The following is a 16,210-nucleotide window of genomic DNA, read 5'->3' as shown; positions in this document are numbered from 1 at the left end:
ATACTCGTTTAATATTCCTTCGGCAATCATTTATCCTATTCCCAAAAAATGACATTTTGATAGTAGATGTTGACCAATATACACAATAATATCGTGAAGCATTTGATGAAATGGTTTAGTAGGGTATTTTAAAGATAATCTATTACAAGCTTGGTAGTCCCTGGCTACAATCAAATCGTGATCTTTTGAAACTTGATTTGTGCAAATTTTCTTTAGACATTCTTCACAGTTTTTGCATAATTCTCTGTTAAGTTTTTTTGCGACAAAACCGGCAATATATACATGTGTGGCATTCATCAATTCTGTTGTTGTATCATTAAATTTCCTACTAACTTTGAACTGGTAAACTAACTGATAATTCAACCGATGAAGATTGTTCGAGATTCTACGGGAAGAAATGTTTATAGGTGATCAACGAGTCTTCTGTGAAGTCTTCACAATTAGCTCCTGGAGATTGAGACGAAATTAAATTATTCAGCAGTAATGTTTTGTAGGCAGAAATGAATGAGTGACTAGTTGGGTTGTCACAGCCAAGGCTCCGGACTGCACCGAACAAATTTTCAATAGGATCTTGATTGAGATGTCTTGTTAGTAATGACTTGATTCCTTTTTCTTCTAAAAATTTTGTCAATGTTTGAAAACCTTTAAAAAAAAATAAAAGGATTATAGGTATTAATCGAAAAATTTAACACCTTTCGTGGGTAGGAAAAATTATAATATAATGTTCATGGTAGGTGTAGGATTATTATTATTTTGGAGTAGTTAAATATAGTATACAATCAAACCATTTAATAATAATATTTTATTTCACCTCTGATAGTTGTAATCCAATTTTTAAGTGTAGGAACATTTACACCTCTTCCATCTTTTCCAATAAATTTTATTGTGTTAAGAATTTTTATACTATTCGACCAGAGTTCATGATGAATAGAATTTTTTGTCACTGCAGTTCGATATATCTTTCCTTCAACCACTTTATGAAAGCTGCTATTTAAAGAATCGAACAATTTGTCAAAGAATAAAAATATTGCTGCAGTGTCTACTTCCACTTGGTTCAGTTAATCTTTTTGCTAAAAAAAATTTTTTTTTGAAATTTGTAATTACAAAATAAATTAGTGACTTACATTCTAGGAAATTCATAACAGCAGACACTCGCTGACTAAAAACTTGAGTTGCATTTTGCACTTTCATCTTTGGGATTTTATGAGGAATAACGTGATAATCACTCAACCTAGGCAACATCTTTGAGGGGCTAAGCAATGTTGTTGGGGCTAAGCAATGTGAGGGGCTAAGCAATGTGGGGGGCTAAGCAATGTTGGGGCTAAGCAATGTGTTGGGGCTAAGCAATGTGAAAACAGTTCGGCCTCCATGTAGCGATTTAACCAGAGAAAAAAAAAAGGCAACATCTTTGAATCTGGCAAAACACTGTCCGTATGATACAACTCTTCAAGGTGTTGCCACTTTGCTACTCTTTTGATACCATTCATTTCAAATGATAGACTTTTGATCAACAAGTTATTTCTTGTGCACTTTATAAGATGAGGAACATCAAATAAGTGTACAATTTTGGTTCTTTCTCCGTTTCCTTGTACTACTTCATAAAATTCTTCTCGGTGTTCTTATGTTTCATTATTTAATAACCTAATTACACCTTCATTTGGCTTACCTTGAACGCACACGGTTGCTACAATATGAAGCCCAATTCCAGAAACTTTTTGTATTACCTATATCATAATAATAAAAAACATTAATACAAACACATCTCATGATAATAATAAACATTTTTATAAATACTTCTTTAATTTGTCTTGCTAATTCATGCTGGTTAGTAGCACCTTGACAGAACGAAAATGACACTGGTTGTTTATATTTTTTTTTAATTCCCCTGACCATAAACACCAAAGTATGGTCTGCTAATTGTTGGCTCCAGAATTTACAAAAATATCTATTTTGTCAGCAGAAAAATCAAAATTGAGTCCACTACTTAATGATATCTCATCAAATATAAGAGAGCAATACCTAAATATCAAATAAACTTTTTATACATTTATAAATCTAAAATTATTGATGCTATATAAGAAACTTACCGTTCAGAAGGTTTCAGTTTTTTTTACATTTTCCTTCAAAACTTGCAAGACCACAGGTGAAACTCCAGGACCAATAGATACAGAGCTTAATAAAATTATTTATCAACGTCCGTTTACATGGAAGCGTAAAAAGATCTGATAAAAATCTATAGCATTTCGGGCTTTTTTTATAAATTGAAAGACTCATCACTTTTTCTACCAATGTGAATCTATGACCTTTTATTTTTTTCGTTGTTTCCCGAAGTTGTAATTTGGTAAAAAGTGATGCTGCAGCCGTTACTTTTCCATTCAATTTATTAATAATGTAGGAATCAGCAAATTTTTCTGCCTAATTTAATCTATTTTTGAATAGTTCTTTGTTAATGTCTGACCGACGTTGTTTCTTAATTAGTTTATTGGTGATTGAATACAACTTTTTACATCGTGGAATAGAATGTCTGACATTCCACACCAATATTTGCTAATAATCCTATAAAAGTACCCCAATTTATATTAGATAAATAATGAACAAATGATTATATATAGTAATGAGTATTGGAACTGATTCAATAAATTAGTCTATTTGGAAACATTAAATAAAGTAATACTTGATGGATAAATTCTAACAAATAATTTATTTAAAAAAAGTTATTAACCAGTCTTATTATTTTTCTTTGGAACTGGCCTTGGAAATGTTTTGGAACTATCATTGTTACTAATATCTACATTAATATCATGCACTGTAATGTATTTAGTGGAAAAGCATACAACAGACAAAACTACATTTAAATCTAAACTTACTAATCAAATCTGAATCAGCTAATGGCGTGTCAATGATACCTGACATCGCTGATGTATCTAAGTCATAACGGTCATCTTTATTGTTTTGAATACTTTCCACAGCTGAAATATAGTCATTAATATACAATTGTAGTTGGTTAGTTTATATTTATAAATAAATATAATGCATTATACTTACTAATGGCATTATTATCTGTTTGTGAAGTATCTAGTTCAATAATACCAGACATTACGGAAGTATCCAAATCTATTATTTCATTCCTATTGCTATGTATACTGTCCACAACTAAAATATAAAAATTAATACACTTATACCTACATAAATAGTTTATTTGTATAAATAAGTATAATGAATTATACTTACAAATGGCATTATTATCTGTTTGTGAAGTATCTAGTTCAATAATACCAGACATTACGGAAGTATCCAATTCTATTATTTCATTCTTATTGCATTGAGGTAAAAACAGTGACGGCAACGCATTTGCATTAAGTCGTTTGGTGCCAATACTCGAACAATTGCTAGTGAAATGTAGAGAACAAATATACTTTTTGGCATAAACTAAATTGGGATCTTCATATTCTAATCCAACAATTTTCATCCAAGTTTTAAGCCTTTCCATATCTGTACGTGGATTTGGAAACCGATGACATATCACATCTAAATGAAGTTAAAATAATACTAACTTAATATACCAGGTTTGAAAAATTATAAAAACTATGTACCATAATCCCATTTATATAATATTGGAATATTATGAAACATTACTTAATAAATTATAGTAAAATGCATAGATAAGTAAAACTTAACATTAATATAGTTTGTACATAAATCGAAAAAGTACATACCTTTTGATTTACAATCACCCACAACACATCTAAAGGCATTCTTCGGAGGCATTATTAAATAAAATATTTAATATTGTACCTAATGATACTCAGCAAATAAATGTTGTACTTCAGTAACAAGTAAATGAGTAACTATATAGTAAGTAATAAAGTAAATATAAAACTAAATTAGAATTTAGCAATAACCGAACTCATGAAAAACATGTGCGTGGCACTCACCAATTTCGACAAGTCGTAATCAGTTGACAGTTACCGCGTACTGCACTACTGCGTAGTTAATAGCTGATAATGAGCAGTGCTGTGCAGCGCTACCGGTGCGCGGTGGTTGCGTAGTATAAACTATATGGTGTAAATGAATCGCGGAAAAAAAGTCGCGGTAAAAAAGTCCCACACTAGGAAAAAAAAGTCCCGATAAATATATAAATACATAAAAAGTCATATAATATCATAAAAAATGTTAATTATTTACTTAAATCACATATTAAAATATAGTTTAATTTAATTTAATACAAAGTCCCGATAAAAATGAATGAAAATATATCAAAATTTAAGTATAAATAATAAATATGGTAAAATTGTATTGAAAAATACATTAAAGTTACATAAAAAGTCATATAATAAAATAATAAAATGTAATACAGTAATAAATAGTCAATAATAAATACATTTACGGTACCTATATAATTATAATAATAATGCTATAAAATGTAATATTATAATTAGGTACACCTCTTCCTTATATTATGGCTTACGGCTGTTAAGAAATCTAATACACCGATATTGTCTGCTTGTATTTGTATACATACATTTTGCAGACATTTTTTAACAGTTTTCGAATCTCCTACAGCATCTAAAGCTAATTTCGCTTCATCTGCGGATATTTCCATTTTTATTTTTCTAATTAATTTCCAAATAGTTGGATGCTTATGTCCACAAAATTTTGAAAATCGGTTATTCCATCCTTCTGTCATGTTATTTGTTCGATGCCCCCCTACTAAAGTGGCATTATGTACATTCCACGAGGAAGGTGAAAATATAGGTGGAATTTTTCGAAAATGCAAGGTAGAAGCTGAACCTATACGCCTATAGGTACCATTTACATAATAAGAATCAAAAGAAGTTAAAAGGTCTTCTGCATCTGGAGGCATTATTTCTTTTAGACATGTCATTCCGTCCAGTACTTTATCCTGTGGTAGGAAAGCTAAACCATCTATCATACCGCAATATTTTCGAAAATTATTATCTTCTTTATAAATACCAGACAAACCAAGTTTCTGAATTTTTCTATGTGTCGATTGACAATTTATTTGAACACGAATGACGTATAATTGTTTGAAAAATCCCGGGGCGAGGCCAAAATTACCGTCGACGAACCAGGTATCAGATTTGGCCAATAAAGACAAATCAGTGGCGAACATTAAAATTCTATCATCAGAATTTGGGCCATTGTCATACAGCAAAAATCTTTGATTTCCATATTCCCGATACTCTCCTAGTAAATTAAAAAAAAAATATGTGTAAAAAATAAAATGTATTTTTAATGACTTAAAATTATGTGAAAAATATTAAATTAAATACAATTTAATAAAATAATCAACTGGAGAGTATCTAGGTTAAAACATTAAGATACGTTTAGTATAATTTTTAGTATAATAATTCATTCAACGTAGGTAGGTACTTAATTTAAATAAAAATAAATTAAAAATTATTTTTAAAAATTTACAATATTATGTACCTTCAATAATTATTTCGTTTCCACAAGTAGGTTTAGGTGGATCATTACATCTGTGGTTTCTGATTGTTCTTTTTAGATACTCTTCTTTTGGCAATTCAGCGAGTATACTTCGGGGTACGTTTGATACCACTTCCGCGAAAATTTGAGCAGGTAAATCGTTAGTTAATTTAGTTTTTTCCACCATTAGATTTTTTATTTTAGTCGCAGAAATAAGATTTTCATTTGATTCATGCACATGATCGTTAGGGACCGGTCCAATGTGTGATCTACCGATAAACGGCTGGTCCAAATGTGTGATCTACCAATAAAATATGGCTGGTCCAATGTATAATTAACTTGCTATAATTTCGCTTGTTATATTCATACTGCAAAAATACTTTTTAAATCTGATAAAAAAAATCACCAAATATTTTAGTTTGTATTGGGTGGTATAATTGCCACCATTCTTCTTTAAGTTGGCTGTCTAATAATAGTGGAGATGCGCCTTTTACTTTTATATTATACTTGGACTTGACTAACTTTCACAACGACTCTATTGTTTGAGTATGAGCTCTAGTATTCGATCCACAAAATTTTCAGTATGATATACAGTTTGATGAATAAATCCGCGGTTCTTCAGAGAACTATATGCTCGCCACTGATCGCTTTAAATCTTTATACCAATTTCTACCTCGCTTTCTATTATTAGTATAAGCGTTTTTCGATTCCTTTTTTCTACAATGAAAAATCGACCTTTAGTATTGTTGTCTTTATTACCTACACCACAAACCAAATACCCACGCGCGGTCGCTGTATTCTATTTCCATTATTTTCTACCGGAGTTTCATTTTCACAATTTGAAGTTTCTTCACTATCTTCATGTGGTCGTGGGTTGTAATTATCACGTTGTGAGCGATCGTGATTATATTTTCGTTAGAATATAATAGGTATCTGTTATCGGTAGATCACACGTTGTACCTACAACGCTTTTTCACAGATAGCCGTTTATCTGTAGATCACACATTGGACCGGTCCCGATCGTTATTTACAGAAATCAAAGTTGGCTTAGTTATGTTTAAATCAGTTTTTAAAAAACATGGACACTTCATAGAGCGGTTTTTTGAACACCTCCAACGAAGAAAATTAGAGCATTCTTTGTGGAAATTGTACAAAAATCCCTTATGCGCAACTTGAGGGTATTTTTTATTAGAATTAATTAACTCAAACTCCATTTTTTAATTTTAAACTTGTTATAAACTGCGAAATATATAAAATTTAAAAACAAACGTATAAACGATACGATACGATATGTCGATAATACTCGATATTATACGATATCATCTAAAAGACTGACAACAGTCTCATTATTACCTATATCATGACTGTGTCTGATGTTCGGAAATGGGGAATTTTCTAGTGTACAAATTAATATAGGTAAATAACAAATTATTTTATACCTACCTATACATCACACACTACAATAAGTACAAAGTACAACTGTACAACTGCAGTATAAGAATAAGTATTTTGGTAAATATTCTAGTAAAATTTTTTTTCTATTATTTATTACTTATTATGGTAGATGACAAATATATAATATGTACAAGCATTTTATTCATTATACACTTACACACTAAAATACGAAGCACAACTGACTTTTTTTCCGGGACTTTATTCCCGATTACCGGTGTAAATACCCCCTATAGAGTTGCACCAGCCTGGATGTACCTATTAACTTCAATTATTTAAAATTAATAATATTGTGGTTTGAATGTGTTAACCCAATAGTCTATTTAATGAGTCTGTGGTACAGTACTCTACTATCATAACTGAAAATTATACTATCAGAATTTCAAATAAAAAACGTAGAAGTACAAATAAGGAAGATTGTATTATAATTTCTAGTAACATAGTAGGTATGCATTGTAAAAAAACATTTTAAACATAAATTGTGAAATATTCTTAGTTTGTTCAAAATATGATTATTTCGTGCTTTTATATAACCAATCATGTTCTTCAATGTCAGTTGGTTCCACAGAATGCAAAAATATGTCCTCAGATTTAAAATTGTATCATTTAAGTGATGTGAAGTACTGAAGTATAAAGCGTGCTATTTCCCTACATCGTGTACACTATTACTTCCTGGCCACTGTCACATAAATTGTTGTGTACCTAACATCATCAGTCAAAATCCAATTACATAGAACAACAGCTAATTGGTCTTCCAAAAACTCAATAATAACAAATGTATATATTTTTTGTTTTCTTTGGTAATAATATAATGTGCTCTCAAATAAAAATCTAAAAAAAAAAAAAAAATATTTAGTTTGATTTAGATTTTGAACATCAATCTCATTTACGAGTATATTACAGGTAAACAAAGCAGTTTAATATAGGTACATATTTTTAAAAATTATTAAGTTTTAATATTACCCATAATATCAAGAATCTTGCAAAATGATTTCACCCAATGTTTTTTAACATCTGAATATTTTTCTACTTGTTTAACAGATTCGTGTAATGGCAAATATAGTTCATAATCTTTGTTTTTGAATATGGATGAATTATTTTCTTGAACCAACTAAATACATGGTATTTCCATGACTTTACCATTTCCCAAGGCTGCAATGGCATACAAGTTATTTAAACTATTCATTCTAAAAGAAAAAAATATATAAATTGTCAGTTAAAAGCACAGACAAAAAAAAGATTTCTCTGAAATGTCTTCAGATGTAGGGAAATAGCATGCGTTATACTTTACATCACTTATATGGTACAATTGTAAATCTGAGGATATTTTTTTGCTTTCTGTAGAACCAACTTGATATTGAAGAACATGATTGGTTATATAAAGTCACGAAATAATTAAATTTTGAACAAACTAACAATATTTCACCACTTGGCACTTATGCTTAAAATGTTTTTTACAATGCATACTTAATAGAAGTTCTAATACAATATAGCAGCGGTTCCCAAACTTTTAGAATCGCGGAACCCTTAGGAAATAGTTTGTGTTTTGAGGAACCCTAATGTGTCTTTACTTCCAACTCAACCCCATTTTTTCTAAAAAAAAACAGTACTACAAAAAATGTTTCAGACATCACATACATCTGACGGAACCCTTGAGATAGTCCACGGAACCCTAGGGTTCCGCGGAACACACTTTGGGAAACGCTGCAATATAGGCTACATCTGAAGACATCTCAGAGAAATCTTTTTTTGTCTGTACTTTGCTTCATGTATCCAGTTAACTATGTAATATTTTAATAATTATATTTACACAGTCAATTAATATATTTTTTCCTTTTAGAATGAATAATTTAAATAAGTTGTATGCCATTGCGGCCTTGGACAATGGTATTGTTTTGGCAATACCATGTATTTGGTTAGTTCAAGAAAATAATTCACTCATAGTCAAAAATAAAGATTATGAATTATATTTATCATCACACAAATCTGTTAAGCAAGCAGAAAAATATGCAGATGTTAAAAAAGATTGGGTAAAATTATTTTGCACAGTTCTCAATATTACAGGTAAAATTAAAACTTATACATTTTTTAAAATATGTACATATATTAAATTACTTTGTTTACCTATAATATAAATGAGATTGATGTTAAAAATCTAAATCAAACTAAATATTTTGTTTGTTTTTTTTAGATTTTTATTTGAGAGTACATTATATGGTTACCAGATAAAACAAAAAAAAATATACATTTATTATTGTTGAGTTTTTGGAAGACAAATCAGGGGAAGTTGTTTTATGCAATTGGGTTTTGACTGATGATGTTACACAACAATTTAAATGCCAGTGACCAGGTAGGAATAATGCATTGAAGTATTCTCAGTTAAAAAAAAACCTACAACTTCATGGTCAACACATATCTGTATTCCACGTAAATTTTTTGGTAAGTTGATATTTTATAAATATAATTGTTTTAATTAAAAATAATATTAATATATAAAAAATGATCCATTTTTATTTTTATAATTTTGATGATTACAAAGAAGCAAAAATGAAACTGCCTATTTTTTGTTCAACCAGTTCAACAGAAACTGAAGATGTTAATGTAGAACATAAAAGAAAGCAAAAGAAGAAGAAGCACTTTGATGAATTCTTCGAAAATGAAGAAAATATTACAGCTGTAGTTTATAAGGAAAAAAAGTAATTTAGACAATATATAATTTTAAACTAAAAGTAAATTTAAAAAAAAAAACTAATAAAATCTTATTTTATGTGGGTAACTTGTTCTTAATATTTTTTTAAATATAAATTGATTAAATTTTCAAATAAATATTGTATAGCTAAAACTTCAACTAAACATAACTGCAATGTTTATTTCAGACCTTCTATGCCAGGCGGGAGTGAATAATGAAGAGAAAGATGTCGTTTTAGATATTGTTTTATAGATCATAATGTATCACTCTCCTGAAATAAATACGGACATTTCCACAGCCCCACCAATTTGAAAATTGTACATCAAAATATTACTGAGGGTTTGTAAGTCGTTTGTAAAGATTTGTAAAAACAAAATTTTCGTTTGTAAAGGAAACCTCAAAAAGTAATACCTATTTCAGGTAGGGGGGCTGGAGAAATGGCTAAAATGCCACCAATTTGAAAAATTACAACTTTATGTACCTCAATCGTTTGTACCTAACCTTTAATAAGATTGACATTGCTTTATAATTTATATATTGTTAACCTTATGACTAGGGTTGGGAATGTACTATATTATGAACTAAAAGACTCTAAAAGTCTAAATAATGAACTAAAAAAATGCAGGTAAATTGTTTTTATTTTTAACACATTTATTATAAATTTTAAATACTATTTGATCAAATTAATTATATTGAAATAAAAGTGATTAAAATAATTTGTCCGTATATGCAAAACTTCAACTAGGATTTCTTTTAATCCGAAAAAAAAACAATTTTTTCTTTATATAAATTCATGTAAAATTCGCCTTATTTTCATTCAAAAGTAAGTCACGTAGTTGCTACGGATTTGTAACTAAGCGAGCACTGAACAGTGTACAGCAACCAGAAATCTCTGGAAAAAATGAAAAGTCCATCAAATTCCTAGCCCTACGTATTTTACAGATATAAAGGATCGCGAAATATTACATTTACAATAACAAGCTGGTGTAACAAATATTATGTACTATGACATTATGCCATTATGGTGTCGTTTTATATAATAAATTAATTATATTTTCAACACTTTTAAATTTTAAAACAATTATTGTTAACTAATAAATAATAATTGCATAAGCTAATACAGCGAACAATTATTACGAGCTTACGACGCTAATAACCTACTCCGTGTTTGCCTTCTTCGTGGCGGACGAAAATGAATATTATAATAGCTGACGCGGACGTAGTTTATTTGACTCGTTATTATTATATTATAATCATTACATATTATAGTAATATCTTACTAAATAATGAACTAATAAAAAAGTCGTAATGTGGCGGAGAGAGTATTTTTAGCAGAGCGCCTGTAAATTCAGTGTGTCGTGCTCGCATGCACATAGATTACGATAAGCGTCATCAGAGATTATTGTTATTATTATTATTATTATTATATTATTATTGTTCCTTAAAATAAAAATTTTAATCTTATAGTATCTATAGTTAAAACTACTTAGTAAAATATTAGATTATTGTGAAATAAAATGGAAGTTTTTTAGTAGTAAAATTTTCGTACTTACAACATTTTTATTTTAGCCATCGATGTTAAGATTTAACAATATTGATAAACATTTATTTTGATGTAGGTACACAACTATATAATTCTAACCAAAATTATTATATATATGTACATTAAAATTTAAACAGAGGTGTCCAACCTTTTGTGAAAACTGGGCCACATCATATAGGTAGAAGTTGTTGTGGGCCACATATTTTTTTTTAATAATAATACATACAAATTTAATGATTGAATTATATTCTAGGTTAAAAAACATGGACTTGTGCATCGGCCTTTACAGTTTATTTGATGTTTTATTGAGCATGGTGTATATATTATACATTTTTAATTAGGTATATTACTATTCATACATAGTTGTTATTAAATGACTAGATAAATTATTAATATTTTGATCTATCATAGTAGGTACTTCTTTAAAATATTAATAGTACATTAATGACATTATTATTATATTTGTTTATTATGAATATAATATATTGATAATAATATAATGCCTATAAAATATTATAGACGTATTAACTATCAACAATAATATAGACTCTACAGTTGTACACGCTATACCTACCTACGGATATACGGAATACAGTGAATACACTAAAATCTATAGACTCTCTATTGTAGGTATTCTGTATTTTCATTTCAGATGATGTACTCGTAGATGCGCGTGTCGTAGTTTTGGGTGATGCGCATGATTATTCCGTGGATGTTCATGTTATACGTTTGCGTCTGTGTTGACATGTTGACCATTGCATAATTTATATCGACCATAGATATGCATTTATCTTATGCATCTATCTTATGTATCTATATATGCACTCAACGCGCTCGCAACTCGTTAGTTAATTAGTTATTAAGGCGTTGACTGTTGGGAACGTACTAAACTACATAGTAGCTAGATACTATAGACTCTACGCGAATAATCGAGGGCCACATCGTATCAATGCACACGAACATTTTAGAACCGATATTGGTATATAACCAATATAGGTAATAAATAATAATATATATGGGAATACAACCAATACGCGATTATTAGTTGTAATAAGCTGCAGACCGAGTTCTGATTTGTAATTAATGAAAGTTTAACGTAGCTATTGTGTTCGTTTTTTTTTGCACTTCTATGTGTAGGGCCCATTAAAAATAAAAAATAAATAATCAGGTATCCGGGGGTGGATCCATACCAATACAACGGTGGCGAGAGGGGGTGTGTGCGGTTTTTTTGAATAACAAATCAATTTTGAAGTTTTCGATCATAACTTCCAAATGAAGTTAAAGTGCCTTTTTTTGAAAGTATCATCAAATTAATTATGGAAAACACAAATTTTAAAGAATTAAAAGTGGGAAAGTAGGAAAGTGGATGTTGCTCTGCTGCACCTACAGCAAGTTACAAGTGGATTACTATAATGGATGGTATTAAACTGTATACGAAAAACGATTTTGAGCGGAGACGGTTTGTCAGTCTAATACATTTTTTACTATATATAATATAATTATTATATTGTAATTATTTAAAAAAATAAATAAAATCGTTATCCTTGATCATTTAATATGTAATTTCGTCCGAATTTTAGCTTAAACTAACAATAAAAAAAGCGAGTAAGTGGGTATCGCTCTGCTGTACATTAGGGGATGGGGTGACCTTCTGACTAGGGTAGGTTAAATTTGAATGCAATGATAGGTATCATTGTATACGAAAAACGATTCTGAACGGAGACGGTTTATCTGTCTAGGATATATTATAGATTATTAGAAATTATCAAATCTTAGATTTAAAAAGATAATTTTTTATGAATTTCTAGCTTAAAATAATTTTCGAATTTTCGTGATTTTTACGTATGTTGTCAAAATTAAAATTTAAATGCTTGTAAAAAAAAAATGTGACTATGCATTTCTTTTATTTTTCAACTGCTATTGTAGAAATATTTTAGGAACCTTGTATAAAATTTTCAAATTTTCAAATTTTTTTGAGCTATTTATAGACCACTGACATTTTCAATTTCTTTGTGAATTTTTTTTTTGAAGTGCCGGTAAAAAAATGTTGGACGACCAAAAAAACTTGAAAATTTATTGCAAGGTTCCTTATGAGTTGTTCTTATTGTAGCAAAAAAAAATTAAAAATCTTAAGTCACAATTTTTTTTTATAAGCGTTTATATTTCAAATTTTTACGAAATCTGTCGAAAACGTGAAAATTTGCAAGTAATTTTGAAGTTGAAAAATCATAAAATTTTTTGTGTATATAACTAAGGATTAAAAATACAACTCTAAGTTTTCCATAAGTTTTCCTTCAAGTAGCTATAGAAAAAACTCGAAGCATCATTATAGGAAAAGTTTTAAGTGCGTTTGAATTTTAAATTTTTACAAAATAGCGTAACGACAACGATTTATCTTCAAACGATTTTAAATATTTGTTATTATTCAAAAAGTATATGTAGTAGATACTTGAAAATTTTACCAGTTATTAAAATTGGCATTTTCTTTACATGATTTAATTTTCAAAATATTTTGACTTTTTTTGAGATATTTATAGACAACTAAAATTTTTTGGCCCTATCAAAATATTGAAATTTTAATACAAAGTTTCTCATAAGTTATTCTTATAGTGATTAAAAAATTATAGGAACAATTATTTTTTATTAGCATTTGAAGTTCAAATATTGACAAAAATTCGTCAAAACCATGAATATTTGCAAATTATTTTATAGATCAAAATTCATAAAATTGTTTGTATTTATATCTAAGGTTATTAAATTCAACACTAAGTTTTCCATAAGTTTTGTTTTAAATAGCTATAGAGAAAATTTGAAGCGTCATTATAGGAAAAATGTTTTGAGCGTTTGAGTTTTAAATTTTTATGAAATCGCGTAATGATAACGATTTATCCTCAAACCGGGTATATGTATATCTATGATAATATAAGGTAATATGAATTATGATAACTACATGCAATGTTTTTGGAAAAATTGATTAACCATACCTTATGCAAAATGCGTCCTAATTGAAAAATAAAATATTTGTTTCAAAATAGAATATAATTTATTATGACAATATTTAAATATAATATATCCTAGACTGACAAATCATCTTCGTTCAGAATCGTTTTTCGTATACAATGATACCTATCATTGCATTCAAATTTAATCTCATCCATTACAGTAACCTACTGTACAGCAGAGCGACATCCACGACTTACCCGCTTTTTTTTTCTCGATTTTTTTGAAAACTGTTGGAAAATGTTAACTTTTGACCTCTATAATGCACCAAGGATATTCACTTTTACATCAGAAACCACCCCCAAATTTTGAAATTGAAGCAAAAAAAAAACACATCATTGTAAAATTAATACATTCATCACTCCGTTCAGAATCTAAAACTGTGTTAATATAATAATATATTTTTTTAGTTACAGATTAAATTACTTATGTGCGACCTTGTCTTAAATTTTCAATCTTTAGCTATAAAAGTTGAACATTTTATAAATTGTTAATTACAAAATAATTTGTACATTTTCAATTTGATAATTATAGTATAACAAATGCTTATATAAACATTCAGTGAAAATTTAAAGTACCTGCGGTCATTTGTTTTAGAGTTACTCCAAAATAAGAAATTTGCTAAATAAGAAATTTAGTGAATATCCAATGTTGTAAAAATTTAAATTTCAAACTCTCATACATAAAAATTTATTTTGACTTACTTTTAGATATTTTTTTTTGATAATGGTTGACAAACTTATAAGGAATCTTGTATTAAATTTTCAAATTTTAGATTTACGTATCAATTTTACGTAAAAATTTGAATTTTAAATATTTGTAAAAAAAATCGTGCCTATGTATTTCTTTTATTTTTTAACTTCTATAAATTTTAAAAATATTTTAGGAGCCTTATATTAAATTTTCAAACTTTTCTACCCAACAAATATATTTTTATCCATATTAATTTTATTTAATAATAATAATCGAAAATTGATTGTGCATAAAAATTCCCGTTTATTCATCAATTTTTAGTTTGTTTATCCCGATTATTAAAAAGACTTTTGACCTCCCAAAGTACTAACTTGATTCACTTTCTGATCGAACGAGGTACTGAAGTCAAAAATCGAAGCATTTTTACTGCCCCAAAACGTGATGACAGACACAAAAAAATAAATAAAAACACACATCATGGTAAAATCAATACATTCATCGCTCCGCTCAGAATCTAAAAATAAAAGTGTTCTCATACAAAATATATTATAACAGTGGTATTCTCAGGAAATTCTATAAGGGGAGGGGGTGGTGTAAAAATTATTTTCAGTTGATCTGAAAAAAAATTCCTTAAGGAATATATGAATATATTTATATCTAACTATTGTTTAGCAATAAAAAAAATAAAGCATGGGGTAGATCCATCCCCCGAGATTATGCCCATGATTTGTAACCTTTATTTAAAAATAATTTTATTTACCCTACTTGTCCCTACTCTAGTTATATACGAATAATATTCGTATTCTACTCTACTTATGCACGAATAATATTCGGTTATTCTACTATTTCTAACCGGAATTAAACGAAATATTGTTGAATGTGTTTACACTAAATTATAAGTATTTTATACGCCAAATTAATGTAGTTTGTTACGTATAAAAAACGAAAGTAACGGAAGTAACGCGTTACTGTAACGGCGTTACTTTGCTTGTAACGCGTTACGTAATTTCATTAGAATTATTTCCAAGGAGTCTAGGACAAAATCCCGCCAGCAATATTCCGCCGGATGAAATCCACCCGATTTTGGTGGCGGGATTTCGTCCGGCGGGATTTTGTCCGAATACCATTTTATAAGTACTTAACATATTAACATACACACCGATTTATAAGTACTATTTAAAAATAATTTTATTACTTCGAATTTTGATCAATATTTGTTGAATCTAATTTGAACTGAAGATTCTTCTGAATCTCTGTCCTCGACATCACCTTTAAAGTTTCATTAATTTCTTTAAAAAAAAGGAAGTCCATCTGCTCTGCTACTGTACATAGTACATACCTACGTATCGAGTGACTTCGTTCAAGGGCGGACTGGGCCCCTGTAC

General features: G+C 28.7%; 2 protein-coding genes across 2 annotated transcripts; both read right to left on the bottom strand.

Moving 5' to 3' along the window:
- Positions 1-2,503: 2,503 nt before the first annotated feature.
- On the bottom strand, positions 2,504-3,768 carry LOC149061300 (uncharacterized). Its single transcript, XM_089214931.1, has 6 exons — positions 3,717-3,768; positions 3,232-3,528; positions 3,046-3,153; positions 2,868-2,969; positions 2,723-2,806; positions 2,504-2,556 (listed from the first exon to the last, which is right to left on the bottom strand). Exons 1-6 carry the CDS (start codon positions 3,766-3,768, stop codon positions 2,504-2,506), a joined length of 696 nt encoding a protein of 231 aa, XP_089071057.1.
- Positions 3,769-4,435: 667 nt separating this feature from the next.
- LOC149061299 (uncharacterized) lies at positions 4,436-6,662 on the bottom strand. Its single transcript, XM_089217606.1, has 3 exons — positions 6,475-6,662; positions 5,452-5,696; positions 4,436-5,208 (listed from the first exon to the last, which is right to left on the bottom strand). The coding sequence occupies exons 1-3, from the start codon at positions 6,660-6,662 to the stop codon at positions 4,436-4,438; spliced, it is 1,206 nt and encodes a 401-aa protein (XP_089073732.1).
- Positions 6,663-16,210: the final 9,548 nt, after the last annotated feature.

This window comes from Diuraphis noxia, unplaced genomic scaffold (assembly GCF_037042655.1).
Source record: "Diuraphis noxia isolate RWA-SAM2 unplaced genomic scaffold, SU_Dnox_SAM2 contig0001, whole genome shotgun sequence".
Classification (NCBI taxonomy): domain Eukaryota; kingdom Metazoa; phylum Arthropoda; class Insecta; order Hemiptera; family Aphididae; genus Diuraphis; species Diuraphis noxia.
This window is presented reverse-complemented; position numbering and strand designations above follow the sequence as displayed.

Excerpts from the sequence above, each read along its gene's own strand:
- LOC149061300 (XM_089214931.1), bottom strand. The coding sequence starts at position 3,768 with ATGCCTCCGAAGAATGCCTTTAGATGTGTTGTGGGTGATTGTAAATCA. Across the intron at positions 3,529-3,716 it reads GGGTGATTGTAAATCAAAAG|ATGTGATATGTCATCGGTTT; the intron begins GTATGTACTTTT and ends AACTTCATTTAG. Across the intron at positions 2,557-2,722 it reads AAAGAAAAATAATAAGACTG|GATTATTAGCAAATATTGGT; the intron begins GTTAATAACTTT and ends GTACTTTTATAG.
- LOC149061299 (XM_089217606.1), bottom strand. The coding sequence starts at position 6,662 with ATGGAGTTTGAGTTAATTAATTCTAATAAAAAATACCCTCAAGTTGCG. Across the intron at positions 5,697-6,474 it reads CCAACTTTGATTTCTGTAAA|TAACGATCATGTGCATGAAT; the intron begins TAACGATCGGGA and ends TGGACCGGTCCC. Across the intron at positions 5,209-5,451 it reads AAACGAAATAATTATTGAAG|GAGAGTATCGGGAATATGGA; the intron begins GTACATAATATT and ends TTAATTTACTAG.